This window comes from Oreochromis aureus, linkage group 8 (assembly GCF_013358895.1).
Source record: "Oreochromis aureus strain Israel breed Guangdong linkage group 8, ZZ_aureus, whole genome shotgun sequence".
NCBI lineage: Eukaryota > Metazoa > Chordata > Actinopteri > Cichliformes > Cichlidae > Oreochromis > Oreochromis aureus.
This window is the reverse complement of record NC_052949.1, coordinates 2,332,977-2,359,750: the sequence shown is the minus strand read 5'-3', so window position 1 is coordinate 2,359,750 and position 26,774 is coordinate 2,332,977. Positions and strand designations below refer to the sequence as shown.

The following is a 26,774-nucleotide window of genomic DNA, read 5'->3' as shown; positions in this document are numbered from 1 at the left end:
ATGGACTTATTTCAACCACAGCCGCCTAATCTGTTCATGAGTTTGTGCTGCAAACACACTTAATAATGCGACAGGGACGGCGATGTCCCATTCTGCCCTGCAGGCAGCAGACGTCCCACCAACTCTGCTGTGTCTTACTGTCACTGACAATCCAGAGGGAACAAAAAGCACTTCATCGCTGCTGGGGGGTCATATTCTTCTTCTTCTTCTTCTTTTCTGGTCGATTTCAGCACCCGCTGCGATGGTCCAACAGTACAAATAAGAAAAGACTTGGAGCTGGTGCTTCAAACTGTGGAGATTATTTATGTGTGTCTGCGAGTTAATGAAGACCACCCCCACTGTGTCACACACATAAAGAAAAACGAGGGTTTGAGATCATCTAAAGGACAGCGCTGCTCAGAATAGCTCCATGATTATTAAACAAGTGCTCCCTCCTTCCTTCCTTCTCCGCCTCCTTCCTCTCATCTCCATTTAGCCTCGTTCTCTCCGCTTCCCCGTCAGCCTCGCCTCGCTCAGCGCCTCGCTCGGCGCCTCGCTTGTTCTGTTCGTCTCATCCTGAACTCGTGTAGACGTCGTGTTTGTTTGCAGGGCGTGAGCACAGAGTGGGGATCGTACAGGCTGTGAAGCCCTTTGAGACTAACGTGATGTTGTGTGACACAGATTATTAGACTTGACAGACTCCTTCCTCATGTCTGTCCTCGTTCTCTGTTTAAACTATAAACACCAGCTGTGTGTGACGCCTGGTACCACTTATCAGTTTTTGGTGTGGAAAGCTAAATCCAACCATCAAAAGCTGGATTTTTCCAAGGCCTGAGAAGAACCCAGAACTGCAGTTCCACTAATGTCCACTCGAGGCCGGAGCCAAACAAAGTGAACGCTGTGGGATTAAAGCAGAAAGTTCGGGATGGCTGTGGTTCAGTCTGGCTTAGCTGTAGGCTAACTGTAACACAACATCTAAGAAGTCAGTGTTCTGGTCACCTGGTAAGAGGCAACCTGTCTCCAACCATCAGGGTCAGGCAGTCACTCTCAGACAGATCGCCAGCGTGTCGCAGTACAAATACAAAAACATTTTTAACTTCCAGTCTTGCCTAAAAACTGATGATCCAGCTGATGCTTCAGTACCGCTTTAACAAACTGTCCACAGTGGATGCTGAAAGCAGACGATGACAGCGACGCCTACATATCTGATTTTTAATGATATTTTTCCTGCTTTCCAAAGATGATGCAGCAGTCGTGCAGCTTCCAGCTGCTTGTGCGCTTTGGCGTTTACATGTGACTGCAGCACCATCATTAGCAAAGCGATTAGTTGCAGGCGTTCGTGTCGTGTTGGCAGCGTGTCACCGTGCGACCCCAGCTGGATGTTTACAGCTCGAAACACGACAACCACGCCGCGTGTTTAGCTCAACAATGCTAATTAAAACGTCCTGTCAGAGGTTAGCGAGCATGCTAACGTTAACCACCGTCTAATATTAGACACTGCACGGCTCATCGCTCCGGTTTCTAAGCAGTGACCTGTTTATTCCTTCTATAGATTTCTGCCCCCATTTATTATAATCATGCATGAAGCTGCTCATGAACTGATTTGTGTAACTGTGCGACACAATGAGCGTGCACTCATCACGGAGAGCTGCAATGGAGCTCTGTTTCCTTCACAAGAAGCAAAACTGCTCAGCGTGTGCAAACTGATGTGGAAGAGAGTGAAACCTTCAGCCTCCACCATCCCACCTGATCGATAAATCTGTGTGTGTGTGTTTGTGCATGTGTGTCTTACTTCAGTAACAAACAGAAGCTCACACACAGACTCCCTGCACAGGAAGGACAACACAAGGCTGCTTTTGTCTGTTTGTGTATGTGTGTTTCCATGGTGACTGAAACAACTGAAAAAGGCACGGATGAGCGCAGAGAGCTAAATGGATGGAGAGGGTCTAATGGCAAACATTTATTTTAAGCAAAGAGCTAAAAATCAAAGTGAAAAATGCCGCCTGCTCTGACTGAGGGAGGTTATCGATCCTCGGTCTGCTCTGAAAATCTGTCCCCAGAAGTCAGAGCGAGTCCTTCACAGAGACGTTTCTGTCAGAGAATCAGATTTAACATGGAATGAAAAATCAGATTTTTAAGGTTAAACTCTAGAGACTCACATAATACTGCAGTCACACCTAACGGGAGGAAATACAGTTTCACTGTGTGCAGTGACCTTCTCATCGCAGCGTGTTTAACATACTTGCAATCTGTTTGTGATAGTCACAGATGAACTGTGATAAAGTCAAATATCTTTTGCTGACAGTAACTACTTACAGTCTGGTCTGAACCTCAGAGATGAAGGTGGCGCTCAGCTTGAAGTTGCCTGAGTGTTTACTTCAAACATGAAGCTTAAAGGAGAATAAGATGAACTTAAAAAGTGGAATTTTAGTTTTTCAAATTTTAAGGCAGAAAATGTCAGGATGCATCTGTTTTTTCAAGTAGAAAGTGCTTACTGTACATGAGTGAGAGTCTCCAGATTCTGGACACTCACAAAAAGTGTTTGTGTAAAGATATGAGATATGAATACTCTGTGCCCGGCTCGTCTCTCACTGACTAACTGATTGGTAATTATGCCAATAAAATACAACATAGACTCTTGTCTTATTCATTCATTCAGTCATTTATTTTGATTTGACCAAAAGAAAAATCAGTAACTGTCTGACCTGTTTGGTTTTCGTTAAAGTTTAAGGAAATGTCCTTCCTAGAAGGATGGAGCCTCCTCCTCAGACTGTGCTCAGTGATTAATAACGTCAACCTGTCGCTCTTTGCTGTGGCTCTGGGTTGTGTTCAGGTGCTTCCTGGATGGACAGGTGAGTTTGCACCTTGACTCTGTGAGTGAGGAGTGTGTTTATTGACTGATTTTTCTTTAAAAGAAAAACATAATAAATGTTTTTGATCTCTCATGAAATCTGAATTCTGACTTTGTCGCCTGTTTGTGACCCGTCAGTCAATCTGGCAGTATGTATATTTTTTTAAGATTTACTCAAAAGAAGGCGTCGCTGTAATTAGATTACTTTATGCAGGCATAGAGAATTAGATTAAAACTATTATGGGATGCTCGTATTAACACACTTCACTTTCATTGTTAAGCTTCAAAGGGAAGAATCTGTAAGAGGACTTCATGTAAGTGAGACGTGATGTGTGACGGTCTGAGTGTGCTCGATGAACTCGTGATGCTCTCTGAGAGGCTGTTTGGGCCTTTGAGAGCTCTGCTGGAGCTGGCAGTAGGTTTTTAGGGGGGTGTAGGGGGTGTGTGGGGGGCTGTGGAGCTAATTAGGTCAGGTTGGTTTTGTGTGTGGCTGAAAATGTGCTGAATGAAACCACACCGGAGTGGTTTTCTGGCAGGCTCTTATTTTGATGTATTTAATACATTTCTTGGCCTCATTGTCTCCGTCTGATTCGCAGCGGCGCGCTCTGAAACCTGATGAGGCCGAGGAGTAAATGGTAAAATTGCAGCCTGTGAGCCGGGCAGCGTTTGCCTAATTGGCGGGCGCTCGGCATGTTTCCACCGTGCTTTGTTCCCCGGGAGGGCTGCTCGCACGTGGACACACGAACCGATCGCATCTCAGTGCGCTGCCGCCGATGTCTCCACTGTACATTGTTTGTTTACAGTGTGTCTCCTGTTGCCCCGCAGCTCGCCACGTGGGACTCGGTTCACGGCCTGAACGGCAGCCTGAAGGAGAGCCGGATAGAGAACGGCATGCAGGGAGTCACGGTCAAAGTGGTCACATTACTGGTAAGTGGACGCTGTCATGGACACAATCAGTCGACCTGTATACCTGTAAGAAAGGAAAGTAGTGACTGAGACCGTAAGCTGATCAGAAAACATGAGGTCAAAGGTCAAGAGTGTCCACTTCCTCATAGTCTTCTTATTGGAAGCAGAGGAGTTATTAGAAAGAAGCAGGTTTAAGGGTCATGGTGACAGCAGGGTAATTGGGGTAATCAGAGTAATCAGGGTAATCGGAGTATTGCAGATGTCCTTTCCTTCAGCAGTGTTTGGTGTCCCGGGTCAGATGAGACCTATGTGATTTGTTGAAATCCGAGGTTTGGTGCACAGATACTTTGTGCAGGATGAAGATCTGCAGCTGAATATCTCTTGTTAGCGTTCACTGACGCTCCCTGCAGCTCCAAGAGCGTGCGATCCAGAGGAGGGCGGGGCTCTGCATCGGAAGAGAATCAACAGCATAAACAGTGAAGCATCGCAGCTCCGTGTTTACATCCGCGCTGCTTGCGTTACGATAGATGGATCCATTCCAGAGTTGTTGTACTTGTTATTATTACAGCATTTTCAATTCAGTCCTTTAAGCGTCGGTTCAACTGTGAATATCTCAAAAGTAACCCAACAGTCCACAGCACAAAATAAACCCCAGAGAAACCCCAGAAAGCTCTCAGTCAATAGAAAAACTGCTTTGTACATTTTTAGGTTTCGTGTTGAATCAGCTTCGAGTCTCTGCGCTCGCTCGTCTTTCTCCCCCCTTCAACACCTCGGTCTAAGAAGCTCCTCCGGTCGCTGTGATTAGAAACACCAGCAGCAACTTCCTCCAGCACTTCCTCTTGTGCCGGCACAGCGGCGTAGAGATGCAGGCCTAACTGAGCAAGACTAATACCTTTACCCTGCCATTCATCCACTGCAGCTGCAACACTTCAGGTCTCACGCTGCCAGAAACCTGCGCTCACACAACACTTTAACCACCACATACTCGACACCCGTGCTTCTCTACGGAGAAACACAGCATGTACCTCTGTGAACCTTCTTTATCCTGAGCACACTGTTGTTTTAGGCTCTGCTCAGAGTGAAAGCGAGCCTCTCAGGGTGGCCTGTGGGAACAGCCCCGCAGTCCTTGATTATTAAATATGGCGGTTCATGTCATTCAGAAGATGAAGAGACAACGCCTTTCTGGGAATAACGAACTGTGCGACCTGCCCCGTATTAGCATCATAGCTAAACATGCGGTTATACTACCTGTGAACACGTCCTCACCTGCAGACACCTGGTGCATGCAGCCCAAAAACAACAAAATGAATCCAAATGATTCTGTTTAATATCTGAGATCGAACGGCTGAAAAACTGAAAAAAAAACGTTGCACGAAGAGGCAGGTGATGAGAAAACCACAGAGCAGCACATTAAAGGCAGCGTCACATCGCCCTGCTGTGAATATGCAGTCTGGGCTTACAAAGCAGATTTTCTCTTCAGTGCAGCTGAAGCCGAATATAACTTCAGCTTTGGGGTATTTTTGCATTTTTTAGGTCCATTTCTAAGATGCATGAAATGAAACTTTCAGCTACTCAAACTCAGTTGGAGAGTTTTCACTGTTTGTGCGCTCTCCTCCTAAAGGCTGACAAAAGTTGATCTCGCTCTCTTTGTTTCTCTGTGTTTTTGCTCGGAGCTGCAGTTTGTTGAACGCGCAGCATCACTCGGCCTTTTCCTTCACTGCTGAGTCGCTCTTTCTCACTGCAGGAGGATCCTTTTGTCATGGTGGCGGAGAACATCCTCGGGCAGCCGAAGAGATATAAAGGCTTCTCCATCGACGTCCTGGACGCCCTCGCCAAGATCCTGGGCTTCAAATACGAGATCTACCAGGTGGGGCTGACCAGCAGTCTGTCATTTGGTTTGAGCACTAACTCAGTTTCACCTCAGCTCCAATTTCACCGTTTAAAATACCTTTTAATTTCATTTATTCAGCACCAAATCACAACAACAGTCGCCTCAAGGCGCTTTAACGGTAGGCCCTACAATTATACATACAGAGAAAAACCCAACAATCATATGACCCCCTATGAGCAAGCACTTTGGCGACAGTGGGAAGGAAAAACTCCCTTTTAACAGGAAGAAACCTCCAGCAGAACCAGGCTCAGGGAGGGGCGGGGCCATCTGCTGTGATTGGTTGGGGTGAGAGAAGGAAGACAGGATAAAGACATGCTGTGGAAGAGAGACAGAGATTAATAACAGATATGATTCGATGCAGAGAGGTCTATTAACACAGAGTGAGTGAAAAGGTGACTGGAAGGAAAAACTCAATGCATCATGGGAATCCCCGGCAGCCTACGTCTATTGCAGCATAACTAAGGGAGGATTCAGGGTCACCTGGTCCAGCCCTAACTATATGCTTTAGCAAAAAGGAAAGTTTGAAGCCTAATCTTGAAAGTAGAGATAGTGTCTGTCTCCTGAATCCAAACTGGAAGCTGGTTCCACAGAAGAGGGGCCTGAAAACTGAAGGCTCTGCCTCCCATTCTACTTTTAAATACTCTAGGAACAACAAGTAGGCCTGCAGTGTGAGAGCGAAGTGCTCTAATAGGGTGATATGCTTTGTTATGCTCATGACCTTCTGTGACCTTTGGCTGAACAAAGAATGAGTTTAGAAATAGTTTGATTATAATCTCCAACTTTCCTGTTATCTCAAAGGTTCTTGACAGAGCAGTTGTCGAACAGCTGACAGATCATCTGCAGAGGAGTGGCTTATTTGAAGTCAGGTTCATCTCAGCACAGAAACAGCTTTAGTGAAGGTTACCAGTCGCTGCAGATCGAGGTCGCCCTCCCTGAGCCTGGACCTTTGTCCCCTGACCTCTGTCAGATGTTACTTCCTGTCTGGGGTCGTCTGATTTTTGGGGTCCTCTCTGTATCATTATGGGCTCGATGTCTTACGATATAAAGCACCTGGAGGTGACTGTCGTTGTGATTTGGTGCTATATCAGTAAAACTGTATCAAACGGAACAAAAACATGAGCTGACTCAGCGCACAGCACCCGAGGCTGCTGCGTGATACCAGCAGCACGATTCTGACCTGCAGGCTGAGTTTGTTCTTGGCTGACGTGCCTCACGCTGAGATCGAGGACCATCCTTCAAATGTAATCGCCATGTTTTCCTCACGCCATCATGGACTGTTTAAAGGTCTTGGAGCATGTTGAGATTTGGATGACGTACAGCTTTCATTTTATACTTCCTCATGAGGCCGAGCCTCTGAAATGTGGACTTTTGTCTTTGGGCTGATATAAACGAGGTTCTGAGATGTTGGAATAAACTCACTGGTTTTCTTTTTCTCCTTCCTCTCAGGTAGCGGACAGTAAATATGGAAGTCGGCTTCCCAACGGCTCGTGGAACGGCATGATTGGTGATCTAATCAACAAGGTAGGGACTGTACCACCTGTCTGTTCTCTTACACTCGGTCACTTGTGGAGCGTGAACAAAAATGCTTCCTCTCCCTCCTCCTGCAGAGAGCGGACCTGGCGGTGTCCGCCATCACCATCACGCCAGAGCGAGAGAACGTGGTCGATTTCAGCAAGCGCTACCTCGACTACAGCGTCGGTATCCTGCTCCGAAAGCCCGAAGAGAAGATCAACATCTTCTCTCTGTTCGCGCCCTTCGACCTCGCTGTCTGGGCCTGCATCGCCGCCGCAATCCCCGTGGTGGGAGTGCTCATATTCCTCCTCAACAGACTGCAGGCGCTGCGCTCCTCGTCCCAGAATGCACCTCCCGGTCAGCCGGCTAACGGAGCAGGGTCGGGCACCCTGCACAGCGCCATCTGGATCGTTTACGGAGCGTTCGTGCAGCAAGGTGAGCGAAAAGGTGACATCAAGAGAAACGCTGTTAGGGATGATTCGGAGCAGGCAGGCGTTCCCGTGTTCGAATTTTCCATAAAAAGCCTCTTTCAGGAATTTGAGCCGTCATCAGGAAATCATCAGTCGCCTGCTTGACTGTGACTTTGTCCTCAGTGTTTTAAATGTCATGACTTTCCAAAAAGTGCTCTGTGAACACTTTCCAAGAATTTCTGTAACAGAAAAAAACTTCCTCTGGCTCCAAAATGTTTTGTCGTTTCTAAACGTGACCTCTGCCCCTGAAATGTCCTCAGTGTGGACGTATAACAGTGCAGAGACACACACACACACACACACACACACACACCTGTAGACGCATCCAGCTGCATCTATTATGGGCTGGCAGGTTGCCTGGGAAACCTTTTAGGCCTAACCGTGTGTGATTAGACGCAGCCTCTCAGCTCGCTGTGATGAAGCACCGCTCTCACCTGCCGGTTGGATCAGGTGGCAGGCGGGCTCCTGGTCGCCGAGAGCAACCTGTAATTGAGAGGTCGCAGGTCTGACGCCCGCTCCAGCTCATGGGCACAAACACCTGCGTGATCTAAAAATGGGCACTCGACACTTGGAAATCCCCACGTCTGAATAACGACCTCTGTGTGTGTGTGCGTGTGTGCGTGTGTGTGTGTGTGTGTGTGTGTGTGTGTGTGTGTGCAGGTGGGGACGGTGTGGTGGGCTCGGTCGCTCTGAGGATCGTCATGGGCAGCTGGTGGCTCTTCACGCTCATAGTTTGTTCATCATACACCGCCAACCTGGCGGCGTACCTCACCGTGTCACGCATGGATCACGCTATACGGTGAGGTTCACACACACACACACACACACACACACACACACACACACACTGGCCCTGACATGAACAGCTTGCTGAGCGTGTTTGTCTGCAGCTCCCGACTTTGTAAACATGCATCTTTCATTCACGCGCTCCGAGCAGACACGAGCAGCAGCGATGGGTTTCTTCCATCAGCCAATCACACGCTCTGCCACAATCTGCACTTCCTGCCGGGGTCAGTGAGGCTGACCTGCTTCTAAAGCATCAGCTCAGACATCAGGGACAGAAGAAATGAACTGAGCTAATATTAATGAAACAGTCCAGGTGGACGGCACGCTGGCTCCGAGGTTCGAGCTCTTCCTCGGAGCGCCGATTTCTCCCATCGCTGAGAAACATGCTAACGCCCCGACACACGTGATCAAGAGTTTCACTTCCTGAAACATGAGTTTAAAAAAGATTTTCATTAACACTTTGGATCTTGATGTTTTTTATCTCCACAAATGATGTTATGTGATTTTTTTTCGTTGTCTGGTTGTTAGCAGGATTGTTCCAAGAGTTCTCATCAGATTTACAGCCAGATGTTAGCAGAGGTGGAGGAGTTATCTTCCGGAGCCAATCCAGATCCAAGTATGGATCCAGGGAACCAAAATCCAACTCAACCACAGGTTTCTGTGTCACAAGCAAAAATTAAACTATAACTAAAACCCAAACTGTAAAAAGCGACACATGAGAGGAAAAAGTTCTGTGTGTTCGGTTCTTCAAGTCTCGGACTCTGTGAAGCAGCAGCACTTTGTCAGGATCAGCAATCAGACCATAAATAGGGAGCGAGGACTCTGCAGCTGGACTGGAGGAAGTTCATTTAGTCTTTATGATCTCAGAGGTCAGGCTGAGCTCAGTCCAGTAGGAGTACATTTATAGGTTCAAAGTTTTAGAGACTTGCAGCTGCAGCTAAACTGTTCCTGCAACGGCGCGTCCTGATTCAACAAAACCCACAAATCTGAATATCAGACACTGTCCACACCACTTCTTTACTGCAGAGGACAGAAACCTCCCGCGGAGCAGAAGGGCCGACGCTCGCTCGATCTTGATTTTCAGTATGAGACGGTGAAAGCACAGCCTCACGATCCTTCTGACTTTTTGGGTTTTAAGCAGGATTCACCAAGTGTGAAGCTGGGTTTAGACCGCCGTCACAGAGTTTAGTCTCACCTGCTGATGATGCGGTGCTGAGGAACCGCAGGGTCAGATATTTGGTGTATGTGCTTGGCTGAGGAGCAATGGTGCTTGTAGCTGATTGCTGGGTCAGGATTTGTGCGTTGCAGAACCATCGGCAGGATTATGACTGAACGCCTCTAAGTCAGAATCCTGCCTCGACGCAGTGATACCGTGGCGCTGTGGAATGCCCATCTACTGCAGTCTGGGCTCCATCGTGCATGCACGATGTTAGACGAGGCCTTTATGGGCTCGTGCATGATTGGGTGAAGAAGGCACACCAATAACAAAAAGCACACTCAGATAGAAAAGCTTGGTCTCGGATAGCACACAGGTTTAGCTCGAACCGCCGCACCCACCTGGTGCTTGTATTGATTGATTGCTGGGTCAGGGATTTGTGCGTTGCAGAACAACTAATTGCTGCAATCTTTTGAAAGTTAGTGAGCAACTGTGGTTCTTGAGCTACAGCGAGTCGTCCAGCAGAAGGTCGGTAGTTCAATGCCCATCTACTGCAGTCTGCATGCTGTATCCATTGGAGTGTGAGTGCATGCAGTAGATGTTAGAATAGAATTGAATAGCCTTTATGGAATAGCTCGATGCATGATTGGTAGATGAAGAAGGCACACCAATAACAAAAGAATAAAATAGAACAGAGTAGATCAGAGAGAAAAGCTGTAACTACCAGCCCGTTAACCATTTACCACCATAAGGCCACACGCACACGCAGGTTTAGCTCGAACACAGACTGCTTTAGTTTCTTCATCTGCTTCTCATTTGTGACATACGGATTCAAATAGAATAGAATAGACTAGAGTAGATTAGATTAGAATAGAATAGCCTTTTATTGTATTGAACATGTACAACGAAACCAACTGTGCAGGTATAAAACAGGAAACAGGAGGATGGCACACAGTAGAGGACAAAATGCTAATAGGAGTGATGTCACATGGCTCTGTCCATCTTTTAAATACAGTCTCTGTGAGCTGATGTGACGTGGAGACGTCCCTGCTGTCTCCACACGTGTCTTGCAAGTGGGACCGCCACCTTGTTTACCAGCCATGATTTATTCGGCTTTTCCCGCCACAAAGAAGCCGTGGGCATGTAATTCGTAAAACGTTACATGCCCGGTTTTCAGTAATGTAAATACATATATGACCAGACATTACTTTTTAGATTAAATTTTATATTTTGCTTGTAGATTATTGTATTTTGCACAACTCTGTTGCTTGTGAAGCTGTTTCCATGTACTGTACAGTGTACCTGCACATGATAAACACATTGGAATTTCTTGCTGAATTAAAAATTTGTAATACTTATCTAAACTGATAAACACATTGGAATTTCTGCTGAATAAATTATAACATCTAAAGACGAGTTCTGTAAAAATGTAACTGAGTGACCTCGTCGGGCTGTGCGGGGGCTAATTAGCAGTGAGCACAGCGTTTTTCCGTCCACGGGAAGCTCGGCTCTTAAAGAGACGCCTGACTCGGCTGAACGTGGCCGCCGCTCCTCTGCAGCACCGTGTTAATTGCTCGGCCGACCTCGGGAGCTTCTCCCGCTGATTCTTAATCTTAAGGAGGGAACTAAAGAAACTGATGATCTAAATCAGTGTTGTGGGAGGCCAGAGAGGGGCTGCTCATCCTCTCTGATTTAACAAACCCCGAGAGTGGAGGGTGTGAAGGTGCAGCTGATCTGAGAGGCTCGCCTGTTTTGCTGAAAAAGCTCTGGGCTTGAATATTTCTCCATGAAGAAGCCACGCTACAGCGGCTGAGTTCAAGTATTTAATGCACTGCAAAAAAAAAAACCTTAGAAAGCCCGTCTAACCAGCACCGCCTGCCTCACTGCTTCAGTCTTTTTCACATTTAACACTCTCGCTGTTGCCGAAGAACGCGCTGACCCCGTGGCGAGGAGCGCTGGCGGATTTTGCAACTCGTCCAAAAGCCGAGGAGAGGGAAAGTTTGGAGATGTTGAAAGTTCACGTGTGATTTGCATAAATACTTAAATCCTCAGGACTAAAAAAACACTCAGTTTGGTTTGTAAAGTGTGTTACGTAAGAAATGCAACGATAGCTGTTGACTCCTCTGGGCGAACACAGGAGCTCTCGCCTTTTTCATCCAGCAGGGTTTATGGCGCTCGAGCTGATCGAGTACTTCGTCCATCACATTCACCTAATATGAGGCAGAAATATTAAAGCGTGATGCGCTGTTTAGAAGAAACCTGCTGCTCAACAGGAAACCGTAGTAAAAGGTTCAAAGGATGAAGGAGACCACTGACCCACACGGGTCAGTTTGGAAACCCACTGGAGTTTTAGCATCTGTCCATTTTCTTCAGCTTATCAGGACCAGGTCTTGGTCCTGAGCCGCCTCCTCCTGTGTGTGATGGGTCTGCTCTGAGACCACGCCCCAAATAATGCCAACTTTAGGCTTTAATACAGTTTAAACAGGTGAGTTATGGAAAAAATTAACCACAGAGAACAAAACAGACTCAGGGCTGGAGTGCGCCTCAAGTGGACATTCGAGGAACTGCAGTTCGTGGCATCTCTGGCACTTTCTTTGCTTCAGCTGAATCGAGCTGCAGAGTTCAGCACACACCGCTTGTGATCTGTGATTCCATCCTCTGGAAAATATCCTTTCATATGTTTTCTTTCTTTATGTGGCAAAAACTGTGAGTGCATCCTTTGGTATTTAGAGGAAGACTACAAGTTTTTAGACTGAGGTGCATACCCGCATTTCCTGTCTGTCTTCTTCCACAAATACAGGCAAAATCTGATAACAGTGCTTCCTCCAGTGATGAAGACTTCATGAAGAAGAAGAACACAACCCACTGCTGCCAGCGCCCTGACCTGAGCTGGTGTCGTTCAGTCGGTGCTGAAGAGAACAAACATCGAAAATACAGAAATAAAACTGATTTCACAGACCATCACCAAAATTCACTGAAGTCAAAGTCTTTGTTTAATGACCAAAAGGAAAAAAGCTGCTCTGAGTGATAACAACGATTTATTTTACCAGTTTCCACCTCTTCAAACTTCTGCTCGGCTTCTTTAACCTTTCTGAGAACTTTTGCACAGCTCAATAAATTTCCTGCAGACATCTAATGAGCAGCTTTTAAGCTGGATGGATAATGCTGACCCCCGTTCATCGCAGCGAACCGACCGATGGTAATTTAATGTTCCAGACGAGCGGGCTCACCGTGAGTCGTGTTGTTTGAACAAACAGGCGAACACGAACCCGTCACAGGGTCAAAAACTCTCATTTCATAAAGAAACAACCTGGAAAAACAAGAAGAGTCGCAAAAGTGGGAAATATTTGACTTTGTCTCGCTGATCAAATGAACAGATTTGGACTTCTTTCTGTAAATGTGCACAGATCGGATCGGTCAGCGACTGCTTATAGATCAGGAGTGTGTCCGCTTACAGGAGCTACACACTCAGAAGAAATCTGCCTGCCTGAGCAGAGACGACGTGTTGAACAGAGTCGGCACCTGAGTTTGATCCTCCAGGATATTTCACCTCGTTTGCTTCACAATTCAGATTTAAATTTAAATCAAATCTGAGTTCATAAAGAGAGGCCCGGAGCAGCTCTTCATATTCAAAAGTACAACTTTCCCCATGCTTTAAATGCTTTTTAGTATCAGGGTCTGTCAGAGTCTGATGAAACTAAAGAAACTCTTCACTCCAACTCACAGATCGACCCCTAAGTCAACGACTGTGCTTTACCGTTCAGCTCATTCAGCTCTCTGGATCAGCACAGCACCTCACCCCGACCCGGAGTGCTCCGAACTGGAGGTGCTGATTTTCTTTCCCATCACCTGACCAATCAAGTCAAGTGAGAAGACAAAAGCAGACGAGATCCTGAGGCCGCGGGACGTTAACCTCGCACCACTCGGCCATGCCGCGAATAAAAAGGTCGTCTTGATTTTCAAAGAGAATTTCGATCGATGCATGTTGGGAGGGGATATTCGTCGTGGCATAGCTATGCAGATTCCTGAAAGAAACACTGAGAAGGAGAAGATGCAGTACGCGGTGATGTCATCGAAGAGCTTCTGTTGAAGCTTTCTTTCAGTCCCAGCTTCGTTCTGCAGCGCCGACTTCACACTTGTTGCTTTGAGGTCAAAGGTGGTTAATTAGTCGTCTACGTATTAACTGAAAAAATATGTCTAGTTAGTGACTTTCAGCATTCAAGTGTCAAAGCTTTTAGCATATTGCTCAAAAATCCACATCGCAGTGACCTGGGGGGAGTCAGGCATGAGACCTCCACTCAGGCTCTTTGTACCGCAGTGATAATGTCGGTTTTTTTCTCACTGAAACCCAAAAACACTCGAGTGCTGAAGCGTGAGTGGTGTCAACAGCGTTGGCGAGTGTTTGCCTCCCACCCAGCGCCGCAGGCATCAGATCAAAAGCAATATTTCATTTTTTCTGTTGTCGTCTTCACCTCGATAAAATCTGAGTGGTCCGACATCAAAGTCCGGAGCCTCTTTTTATCTCGTCATTCAGCCATCATCGCCCCTCTGTGTGCGGCTCTGCCTCGGTTTCAGGTTCAAAGACCCAACTGCTGCAGTCTGAGGCACAAACGGGCCTCCGAGCCCTTGTTGTTCGCTGGACAGCAGCTTCGTTTCCCTTTAAAGCGTTCGGCATCCGGAGTGGCCATTAATGCTGCTCTGCATTCACGGCCGAACAACACAATCAGAGGTGGACGAGCTTGATCGGAGCCAATCAGATCAGAACAGCGATTAGCTGCTGGAGCGAGGCGGCGATCACGCGGGGGTCTGTGCTGCCACAGCTACTGAAGATGAAACACTAATCAGGAAGTCTGAAGGCTTTCCAGGAGGACTGCAGGGTGTTCACAGTGGCCGACCTTCACTTTGCATCCCGGAGATCAATCCTGAACCCCGAAAGTCCAAAATTCAGTTTTAACTCACAGCCAGTCCTGCCTGAAATCATTATTTAAAGAGCTGTAGTCATCTTTAATGTCGCACAATGCTGTTAGACAACTGGAGAAATCATTGCTTTGAAATCTCTCGTTACTAATTTGAAGTAAAGCAGATTTTTATTCAAATTAGTTTTTATTTCAAAGGATTTTGATACAACATCAAGAAAAAGTTTCCAGTTAAACCATCGTGCTGACAGGAAGTGTGCGTACAACTAATCCGGCTTCCAGTACAAAACGAGTGCTCATCAACACTGAAGACTGCCCCTCAGCAGGCTGCAGCAAACTGGCCAATCGTGAGAAAGTCCTTAAAGAGACAGGAAGTAAAACGGCTCACTTCAGATAGAGGAAGAAGTGAGTCTGGATTCTTCTGCACTGCGAGTAGTTGAAAGCTACTCTAGAAGTTTAAGAGCAATGAAACAAAGCTGGAGGTGAGCATCGTCTCTAAAGATCCGTGCAGACGAGTGGAAACGTGTGATTTTGTGTTTCAGTGAGTAACGACACAGCAGGTGCAGAGAGACACGGTTCAAAACTCTTTCCAGTTTTAAACTTTACGCCTGAAATGAGAATAAATGTAAATAAAATGTACCGTATGAAGGTCAGGTGCACAAATGAAACACAGTAGAAACTAATTTGCTGATTAAAAGTCATCAGCGTTGTAATCAGCAGATTTCGTGCAATTAGAGGAAATCGTTAAACAGAGAACTTCTGGAAAAGAAAGAAACACCATCGGCGTTTGATCAAACTGGAGCTTTAACTTTGAGTTTGAAGTTTAGAATAAAACAGAACTATGGGCTCAAAATGTGGTCATAAATATTTTGTACTTGTAAATCAGGATTTGTATGTGTAAAAAGAATTTGTGTGTGGACTTAGCCAAAAAAACACCTGCAAGTTACAAGTACAAATTTTGACCCTATTTTTCTTCCTTTCATCTGATTGGTCAATGTCATGTCAATCACAAATGTAACAATCCAATCAGAGAACAGATGGGTTTGGCTGTCGGAGGGGCGCTTTTTTGAACTTTTTTGGCTAAGTCCACACACAAATTCTTTTTACACATACAAATCCTGATTTACAAGTACAAAATATTTATGACCACATTTTGAGCCCATAGTTCTGTTTTATTCTAAACTTCAAACTCAAAGTTAAAGCTCCAGTTTGATCAAACGCCGATGGTGTTTCTTTCTTTTCCAGAAGTACAGAACAGAATAAAATGGCCCTTTATTGTAACCTGTACCTGGACAGGTACAGGTGATGGTGCTGACCACTGACAGATCCAGACTCTTTACATGTGAACATCAAACAGAGACCTCCTCCCTTCAGATCGCTGCATCCATCAGAGTATCTGACGCAGCATGGCGTCCTGCAGCTCCTCATTCTGTTTAGGAGTTTAGCTTGTCCTCACTGCGCACACATACACACACACAGACACACACACAGACACACACACACACACCCCCTGTGGATTTTATGCACGAGTACACTTGTGACACCCTCGGCACAAATGCACAGCTCAGGTACGTCGCCGTTTATCTGGTCGGTGCGTGCGGAGCGTTATCTCTCATTTCCTGTCTGAAGGTTCAGAACAGCCGTTTAATATCAGCTCAGCTCCATCCTCTTCTGTCTTTACTCGTCCGAGAATCAAATCCCAGCTGACATTTCCATCAGCAGACCGGCAGCGTCACTTCGTGAAGGGCGGCTCATTGAAGAGCGTGACGCCTAAATGCCGAAATGTTGCTTTTACTGACACTCGCAGATCTGCACGTGATGCAGACTTCCTTTAAAATCTCCTCAGACAACAGAGTGGTCTCCTCTCAGAGCGACAAACATCAAACCAGCGGCTGCAGCTGCGCGTGTGGACACAGCGACGCATGAACGCGCGTCCTCGCTCAGATTTATGACGCGTGTCTGTGCAGGATTTATTATTTCAAAGGCTCAGCGGGCTCTGTTTATAAAATGGAATATAGATCAGGACATTAACAGTTAGGAGGAACAGAAAGTAAAATATTATAATGATAAATATCGTTTAACAAAGTCAGGCTTTCCCTTTCAGCTCGTTGACGCCGAACGCCTCGAACCGCACATGGAATCAAACTCGCTGCCTTTCAGGAAACGTTTACTTCACCTTCTCCCAGACCGGCGTCTGCTTCAGTCCAAAACCAACAACAGTGAATACTCAGGCCCGCCGGACATTTCAGAGTATTTATTATTGATATGTGCAGCAGGAGTATTTTCATAGGCTGTGTGGTAAGCTGAAGACGGTCAACACACACTCCACAACATAAAGAAGACTTTTTATTATAAACCCATCGATTCATCTCCAACTTTGTCATCAATACTGAGGCCTGAGCGATGAAGTCGGTGCAGAAAATGCCTTAAAGCTGAAATAAGCCTTCTTTATTCAGATTACCAGTTTATTAATTAACCAGCGTCCATCTAAGGGGCAACAGGAGTTTAGTGTCACTGCCGTCTGATTGGTCATTTGTCCTGAGACCTTATGAGTTCTCCTTGATTTCTACCACAGCCTGGCTTTGTCCCATCCCCCTCCCTGAGCCTGGTTCTGCCGGAGGTTTCTTCCTGTTAAAAGGGAGTTTTTCCTTCCCACTGTCGCCAAAGTGCTTGCTCATAGGGGGTCATGTGATCGTTGGGGTTTTCTCTGTATTACGATCTCTAACTTACAATAGAAAGCACTGTGAGGTGACTGTTGTTGTGATTTGATGCTACATAAATAACACTGAAGTGAATTTTTGTGTTGAGCTCAACAAATTACTTTAAATTACTCACAATAAGAATATTTCGTTTAAGTCAGATTGTATGTAAAAACCCCCCAAAACATATTAAATCAACCAGAGCCACGGAGGAAAGAGACAGCATGAGGTTACATTTAAAAGAATATGAACAAACAGAAAGTGACAAATGTCATATTTACAGTAATAAAATATAATATTTTGGGCCTCCAAACCAAAGCTGCAGACGAGGGAAGAATGTTTCTCAGATTTTCAGTGGAAGTGAAACTCCGCCCACTCTCACCTCCGTACGTAAAATATGAAGCTGTAAATACAGGACATATCTCCAGCTCTACAGGTCAGAAATCCCCTTTCACACTGGCTGGGTGACACACTGTTGTCTCTGAGTGAAAGAATAGACCCCTCGCTGAAGAGACCGCCACTTTAACCGAGTGTTTGTTAGCGCGCTCCTCAGACTGCAGTTTCCTCTCGGTTGGTTTAAAACAACGCTCTTTGGTCTGAAGTGGTCTCAGATCACAGCCGTCTGCAGGGAGGAGCGGGGGAACCAACCAATGACCCACGCTGACCTCTGTTTATTCCACACATTATTTTTAAAATATAATAAAAGGACAAAGAAGATGGAATCAATCACAGCAGGAACAAATAAAAGCGAGGCCTTGTTGGTGCGAGACGTCTTCTCCAGAGAACAAAACACATCGATTCACAGACTTTAACAAAGCAAAAACAGCCAAATTAGTGTGTAACTGTATCTGAGCACAAAAGTATTTTTAGCCTCTCCAAACACTCATCTGCGATCGAGCTGCTTCAGTTTGGACCGCATTAGGTTAGCTGCAGCACCTTCAGCCACAAAAACCTCCTCAGACCGAGCCTCCCTTTGAAGTCTTATGATGGAAACACAGATAAAGCCACTGGTTTACAGCAGGTATGTCAAACATAAGGCCCGGGGGCTGGAATCAGCCGTGAAAAGACTCCAGTTTGGCCCACTGGGTGGCTTTGGAAAATGTGAAGGAAAAGTTTGGATCTAACCGACGTTTTCATATGTTTCACTATATTTCATACTGAATCAATAAATGAATTGTTTATCTATTACCTATCTACTATAGACATGTTGTTATTTACAATCAGCCCATCCATAATTGGAAAAAATAATTTGTCTTTTTAGCTCACGGGACAGTGTGGGTACACTGTGGGCTGCAGGGTCCACAGTGGGTTTAACATCCCTGCTTCATCAGATGTGTCTGTCATTTTCTTCATGTGCAGGCTGAGTGTTGGCAAGAAAGTGAATTTAATTTTAGTGCTGCAATCAAACCATGAAGCCAAAGCTGGACGGAGAAATAAATGAAATCAGAAGAAATTACCAAAAAGCAAACTACAAAGGTCCCAACCTGATGCAAACCAGTAATATGACATCATGGACATGTATGGGTTCCTCCATGTTTGACAGATGTGGTAAACTTCAGATCCTGAGATGTTTCTGTCTTTCTCTACGCTTTTCTCTTCCCATCATCTTGGTTCCTTCTGGACCTGCGCTGCCTCTCTCAGATGTCTTCTTGTTCTTGGGTGTAAGTCCAGTGGTTTGCACCTCATTGTAAACCATCTCTATTTCCATTTTTAAAGACTCTGAACTCTTTGGGAGTGTGTTTGACTTGGTGAAGGTTTAGTTCAGAGTATCCTGTGGTCTTTTAGGTCTTTCTGATGAGGCCTCCTTCACTTGCGTTCTAAGCTGAACACTTGAGGGAACAACGAGCAAGCTCTAAATTAAACTGATGTTTTTTCTTCATGACATTTGAATTCTTTGTCATAGGTTTGCTGATACAGATTTAAAATTGCCTTTGTGTTCCTGTTGAACTATGTGGAGCTCTGTTTGTACTTTCTTATTAAAATGACATAAACTGCGAGCCGCTCAAACACCTGAAGGCGGTGGGAAAACGAATCAGCTCGTCTTGCGGGTGTCGTTGATTAAAACCAGTCTCCCACCTCTTCAGCGTCCACGTCTCCACAAATCTGTAAAACACTGAAATCAGCTCACCGTCACACCAGGCTTCTGGAGACATCAGTACATTTATTCACACTGTAGGAAGAAAACACTGAGACAGACTTTAGACCAGAAAAGTATAAAGATATGAACATAACCAAACAATATAATGTGGATGATTATGATTGGTTAGCTTGGCAATAATTACTTTGGACTCTCCGACTGCTGTATGACTGAAGTCATGGCTGCAAACTGGTGACGTATGCACTGAGCCTCAGATGGTCCAAGGGTAGCCTGAGTGAGGCAACGGAAACATAACACCTGGACCTACATGAGCCTCCTCCAGTTTAACAAATGTTCTCAGTTATCTGGATGTAAAACTTTCTGTCCTTTATCCGTGCTTCATTCCTACCTTCACCTAGTTTGTTTTTCAACAACCCTTCCATTTCTGTCCTCCAGGTCTTTCCAGGACCTGGCGAGGCAGATCGACGTGGACTACGGCACGGTGAGGGACTCTGCGGTCTACGACTACTTCAGAAACAAAGGCACCAACCCTCTGGAGCAGGACAGCACCTACTCAGAGCTGTGGAGGACCATCAGCAAGAACAACGGCATGGATTACTCTGTGTCCAGCCCGTCAGAGGGAATACGCAAGGTACTGCAGAGCTGCTAGTTTGTAATTAGAATACAGTAAAATCTTCAGGTTTGGTTCTAATGGACATCCATGGTTTGGCCCCCAAATCATAAATCACTGACGTGCAGTGGAAGTATGCAGATTTAGTGGGAGAGCTGTGGTCAAACACCAGCGGCATCCAATGAAAACCCAGATGAAATATCTGAGTCAGTTGAGAACAGCTGTGTTCAACTCTGGCCTGTTGTAGTAGCATATTCACCTGACATGTGAAATCTCCTCAGTTTGAGGAAACACAAACCTGGATAACTGGAAGTGTATCCTGTAAAAATCTATCTCCAGCCAGACAGGTGGGTCTGTGGGAAATAAGGGGGCGTTCCTGTTACAGTTGCCTCTTTGATTGACAGGTCCATAATGCCACGGGCAGCTGTAGCTGCTAACTGGACCAAATATCCCAGGTCTCCCAGGGAGACCAGATCCACTGCCAGATGGTCCCAGCATCCTACCCCACCTGTTTTAACTTGCCACCAGGTGGCGACAAGCTGAAAGCTCCTCTCTTTGCTGAGCGTCCAAAGAGGCCACCGATCAGATGAAGGGATTACAAAATAGGCTGAGCTGGTGATGTGCTTGATGTTATGCTTGTTATGGACAAATAACAGACCAACACTCAGGTTCAGATCAGACAGGTTGTTCCTCCAAATCACAGCCCTCCAGGTCTCGCTGTCGCCGTCCATGACAGCTTTGAAGTCCCGCTGCAGGACAATGGAGTCTCTTAATAGGACACTCTCCACTCAGTGGCCCGAGGAAGGCTGAGTGCTCCGACCTGTTGTTTGGCAGAAGCTGTATAAGCACAAATGGCAGTCGGGGCCCGTCCCCCGAGCAGAGGGCGCAAAGAACAGTGAACCAGGGCGATGCACGTATACTCACATCTGCACCTCTCATCAGGGGCGACCTCAGATTGGAGGAGTCCATGTCCTCTCCAGAGCCCAGACCCCGAGGTAAAAGTAACAGGAAGTCGTGCTCAAAGTTTCACCCTTTCTAATGAAGTTCAAGCAACTCTTTCATGCTATTTCCCCTTTTCTTTGCAGTAAACCCTGCAGCACTCGTTCCTCCAAGGACACCATTTGTCTGTGTGTTATATTGATACATGCATATCAATAATGGTGAAAACAGAAACACACGCTCCTCCTGCGTTATTCCCAGCAGGCTGCATGCAAAGACACTCCTCTGTTTACCCATTACTTAATTGCAACAGCAGTTTCACAATATCCCAATTAGTGTGTGTGTGTGTGTGTGTGTGTGTGTGTGTGTGTGTGTGTGTGTGTGTGTGTGTGTGTGTGAGAGAGAGAGGTGGTGTTTCACTGCTCTACACTGTTGTGCTCATAGATCTCCCAAAAAGCCGATGACAAATTAGCGTCAAAGACAAATCGTCTCCGAGCGCATCCATTATTCAGCCATTTGCATGATAAACATCCCCACAGATTCTTTGACGGTTTCTCCCCACAGTCACCCCAAACACACACACACACACACACACACACACACTTTAATCAGTTTTATTGCTGTTGTCGACTGCTTTTCCAATGCAGTCCTCCCACACGCTGCTTGAGACTCCACAGAAGCTGCAGTCAGAGGACTTTTAGGCACCAGTGCAAACCGTAAGACGACCTCATACATGACTCTTCATACCCAGGACATCCTCAGCTTTGATCAGCATCCACTCCGAAGCTTTCCATGAACTGAGGTGACCACAGGGACTGAATGATCTGGAGCATTCATGGCTCCCATCCAGTCTCTTTTTGCCAAATGTTGGATCTGAGCTGGAAAACTGGAAAAACAAACAAACTTTTTCTTGTCAAACTGAGTTATCTTTGACATTTTTCATAGATAAACTACAGAAATGGGAACAAATGATGTGGTTTGTAAATAAGCAGCTACTAACAAAGAGCCTAAAGACATATAAACCTGGTTCTTTGCCAAACTGTCTGTTCTGTGCAGACACAGCGTTGGGATGTCTGCATCAGCCGAGTGTTTGTGCTGTAATAAGAACTCTAATCATCTTAAATCTCAGATTGAATAAAACTCACACATTTCTCTCCAATAAAAACTGATGACAAATATAAAACTGCAGTAACTGTGACGTGAATGAATTTCCAAGTTCAAATTCTTCATTTTGTTCACATCGTAGAGCGAAAGCTTTTTACTGCAGGTGTCTTTGTACGAATCAGAAATCAGTCTCTGACCTGAGGAGGAAGAATCGTTCTATAAATCAGGGTCTGAATAACAACGATAAACAAACTCTGTGAAAACCTGGAGAGTGTCGACGGGACGAACTCTGACGGGGAGATTTCTGACTAAAATCGAGAATAGTAAAAATCCAGACTGATTAATTTGAAATATTATGTTTAAGTACATGTTTTTAGTAACCAGGTATATTTTGGGACATTAGGGACGAACATGTCGGTGGTTAAAGAGCGCCTCAGCCTAACTGAAGAAATGGATTTAGGCTCTAATCTTTAAACTAAGAGTGTGAGAGAGCGATCGAGGAGGCACAAGTTTGAAATTCTCATTCGCATTTAAATGCATCAGATTTCAGTGACATCGTGTTATTTCTGGCAAATATCTGCCCTGCTTTCACCACAGCTCGGTGAGAGGGCGGGGTCAGGAGGGTGTGCAGGGATGCAGAGATGACAGTCAGTGATTGGCTAAGACGAAGCAGCGAAAGTTTGTGATCTCTGCAGGACTATCAGGCTGGAAAAATAAACCCTGGTACATTTTGTATGCATTGTGCAGCGTGATTCCTGTAAGTCAGGAGACTGAACCCTTCCTGTAAAAGGAACTGATGGATGGATGAGAGTCTTCAGATAAATCCTGACGTCATTTCTCAGCATTCGCTGTCCTGCCGGCTGAATACAGACGAGCTGTGAGCTTTTCTCGGGGTTGTGAGAGCAGGTCGGGGGTTTCTCTGTGGTTGGTGCCCCGATTCGTCCTCCTCTGATTCAGAGGAACGTCTCCTCTGCTGTCCCTGTGTCCTCTCCTAGCATAGCACGCTGCACATCCTCGTCTCCTCAGAGGGAGAGGAACCCCTCCCCCCCTCCCCGCTCTCTTTAAATAAGAGGACGGAGCTAACAGCAGCACCTGCGCGCAGCAGGTCATCAGACAGACGTGACGTCGTCATTAGTTTGTAACAGCGGGGAGGATCTGAGAAAGAGGAGGCAACACAGTTTTCAGTTACAGCGAACAGGTTGAAGGAGGCAGATGCAGCAGATCTGCTGACACAGTGAAAAAAACACAGACAACCTCATCCACTTAAACCCCACCTGCTGCTGCTCCCGTATCTGTGTTACTGTCACCTCCTCACCCAGCTGGGAGGAGCACACCAGCATGACTCACACTCCTGCAGGTATTTAGCATCACAAAGAGACCTTAGACACATTTACAGAGCGCATCAGAGCGCTGCGTTTGTCTGCAGCTGCACAATGTTATTTATAGAGATATATGCATGCACGGGAGGAAATCACCGCATCACGCTGCAGGATTTATAAGCTCATGTGTTTCCATGTCAACATTTCAAATATACAAGTGAAGAAAACAAATGCAAACATAAAAAATGGATTCAAGACAGAATATATCCAAGAAAAAGGCTGTAAGCGTGGATATCTGAGGCACTATCAAATATTTATGACTGTGCAGTCGTGACACGACTTTAATAAATGCCCATGGCGCCGCGTGCATTTCCACACGTGACACAGTGACTGTGGAACTGAATCAGGATCTGAGGGGAAATACGGTCTGTGTTCTTGTGCACCGCGTCAGGTCAGCTGGAGCAGACTTCAGGTTTAGCTCTGCTCTGGATGAAGCCCGCCTCCACCGGAGAAAAGTCTCAATCCAGTAACAGTGGCGGCGTTTCACAGTCGCTGACGATGACGAATATTAAACCATCAAATTAACTGTGCCCCCCCCCCTCTGTGTCTGCAGGCAAAGAAGGGTCCGTACGCCTTCCTGTGGGACATGGCGGTGCTGGAGTACGCGGCCCTGACGGATGACGACTGCACCGTCACCGTGTCGGGAAGCAGCATGAGCAGTAAAGGCTACGGCATCGCCATGCAGCACGGCAGCCCCTACAGGGACCTCTTCTCACAGAAGTAAGTGAGCTCGTGGCGCCGAGGAGGGAAACCTCCTTATTCCCAAACTCCACCTGTGATAAGTTGAACACTACCTGGCAGGAGTCAGGGTGGAGGTGCGTATGAAACCGGAGGAGTTGTACTTACATAACATGCACTCAGCTTGTTTGGTTCCACTAATGGTGTAAAAAGCGCCGCAGCAACAAAAACATTAAGAGCAGGTCCGATCAGCTGTTCATAGCTATCACATGTCCGCCATTACCTGTCAAAACAGGAAGTGATGTCATTTTTCGTGGGAAACGTAGTTTTTTTCCCTACAGGGCCTTTAAAGGTTTCCTGGTGTTTTTAAAGTCATGTTTGACTTTGTGTCTTTCTGTGTAGTATTGAACCCCGATCCTTTTTCCCCATGACAGAACAGAGAAAACCGACTCATAGTGTGTTAAAACATTTATATTTCTTTTTATTCAATCATCTTCCAGAAGAGAGAGACTCCTGCACAGCTCAAACGCCAGTTGCAAGAGCTCTAACATTAGAATCATAAGCTGCGTCTCATGTAGGTGTTATTTCGGTACTTTACACATCACACAGGCTCGAACATTGCTTATATGGAAAGTTCCTCTTTTCTGTGTCTTATCTATTAATATGCCTGTGCACTACAACTTCCTGTTTTTCAGTCTGGCTGAGCACTTATTTGTGAGTCAAAGGTGGCCTTGCTCTACAAGCCTTCATTATTAAAGTACATAAAACAATATAATAGGAAAATAAGGATACTAAGGATATTGATTTCCTGACAGTAGTTTCTCAAAATCGTATCAAAATCGTTTATTTTGATGCTGTTATTTGTGCACAATAATATTTATTTTTGTTTTTCCTGTAAATTTCCTGTGCTTGGAAATTATTTTGTGCAACTTTTTTGCATGTACAGTTTTGAGGGATAAACATCAAAACCTAAATTTCTGTAACTAGAAATATGTGTAAAAAAAACAAAAGTTTTTTGTAGTTTCTTGCACTTTTTTGCAATTTATGTAGTTACTATGGACTTAATGCATGCATGTTATTAAAATTTGGGATATAGCTGTTGTATTGATGTGTAACAACTTGAAATGCTCCCAAAGACGGCACTACAGCAGGTAAAAGTAAAAAGGATCAGCTGTGTGGACTTGGTTCTATGGTGGGCTTTAAAGGGTTAAAACAGCTAACAGAAGATGTTCAGGCTAATATCTGCCCGTGCAGGCAGAGCCACAGAGATGATTGTCCGAGGTGCAGAGTGCAGTCCAGCTGTACAGCGACTGAAACGTGTTTCATTCCGATGCGGAGCGGTCTAATTCCTGCAGTAATGTGTTCCCTGTGTACCGGTGGGAGAGAATGATCTGATGGGTCTGCTGACATTGTGACAACGTGAGCCTAACGTTAGCTGGATTGATGTTAGCCTATAACCAGCTGTTGTTGTTGTCAGCTGTCTGGACATGTGAGCGTCACATGTCTAACCTGCTGACGTTAGTAACAGTGACAATATCGGGAAGAAAAGAGGAGGAAGAGGATGCTCAGTGGCGTCTCCTTCACATCTTTAATACAAGGATTTAAATCCGCCTCCAAATGTCTCCAGCCACATACGTAAAACACGACCAGTCAGACGGCGGAGTCCAGTCACTGCATTCAAATATGGCGGGGAACATGGCGGCTTCCACAAACAACAAACCTGCTGCTGTGTGTTGGAAGGTGTGACAAACACTACTCTCTGTGTACTGACTGTACCTTTAAGGAACATTATGGTCACCCCATTGGTGTTGGATTACAGAAATCAAGAGGTGCACAAACAGACGTTCATGAGGGCAGAATACACGTGGCACGGGTCCAGAGGACACCTGAAACTCGATGTCCACACTGCATCGTCGCTGTTTGACACGTGGAAATGTGAACACTCTGTCTGACCCATCCGACCTGATCCTGGGAGGCTCAAACATTTTTCTGTCCTTGTTTCCAATAAAAGTGCAGATCTGAGCTGCTGCGATGTAAATGTTACATCTGCAGTTTCTACATGTTTGATCAGTCCAGGTGCACGGAGCCCACGCTCACCGCTGCCAGTGTAGGAAGCTTTATTTAAACTAGATATGGGTTCATAAAGCAGATAATGCCTACGTGCTGAAAACACGGGCTCTCTCGCTTTCCGATGATGTTTCTGTTTCCACGGAGGCCGTAAACATGATCGCCGGGGCGTGACGGCGGCGCGTTGCTCTGAGTTTGAGCCTTAAACGACAGTCAGAGGGAGGAGGCGCAACTGTGCAGCAGCACTTTGAATAACACCTTTTGTTTTGTGCAGCGAAAGTGAGCCTGAGGAGGAGTTAATGATGAAGGCTGGAGGCTTTTGTCAGGAGTTTGATCCCCTTTGCTGACATTAAGGCTTCATTATCTTCCTGTAAATCCTCCGATGTGAGTGAAGAGTCCTCACAGCGGCGCCGTCTGAGCCAATTACGGCAGGCTGCTTTTAAACGTACGTTAACGAGGCGACACTTTGACTGGAGGATGAATCGGTGTCACGCCGACTAATCTGAAACTTCACGGAGGAGTGCAGGTGTTTGAAAGTTGGAGAAGTGCCGCAGCGCGAGGTGAGGAACACCTCCTGCAGGCAGACTTTGCTCGCCATTAAATCAATAACCGCGCTCGGCGCTAAAGTCAATTAAGCTCACATGAAACGAGCCCGTATTAAGGGCAGCGTTGTGAAGCAAATGGGATTATTCACAGTGCAATGTGTAAACAGAAGGCCGCGTGCTAATTACTC

At 45.9% G+C, this 26,774-nt stretch overlaps 1 protein-coding gene across 1 annotated transcript in view; it reads left to right on the top strand.

The window, feature by feature from the left end:
• Positions 1-26,774, top strand: part of grid1b (glutamate receptor, ionotropic, delta 1b) — a 578,917-nt gene that overhangs the window by 531,361 nt on the left and 20,782 nt on the right. Inside the window, exons 9-15 of the mRNA XM_039616223.1 lie at positions 3,656-3,757; positions 5,481-5,603; positions 7,074-7,148; positions 7,235-7,574; positions 8,270-8,408; positions 19,700-19,895; positions 23,850-24,016. Of these exons, the coding sequence (XP_039472157.1) occupies positions 3,656-3,757; positions 5,481-5,603; positions 7,074-7,148; positions 7,235-7,574; positions 8,270-8,408; positions 19,700-19,895; positions 23,850-24,016 (1,142 nt within the window). The remainder of the gene's footprint in view (positions 1-3,655; positions 3,758-5,480; positions 5,604-7,073; positions 7,149-7,234; positions 7,575-8,269; positions 8,409-19,699; positions 19,896-23,849; positions 24,017-26,774) is intronic.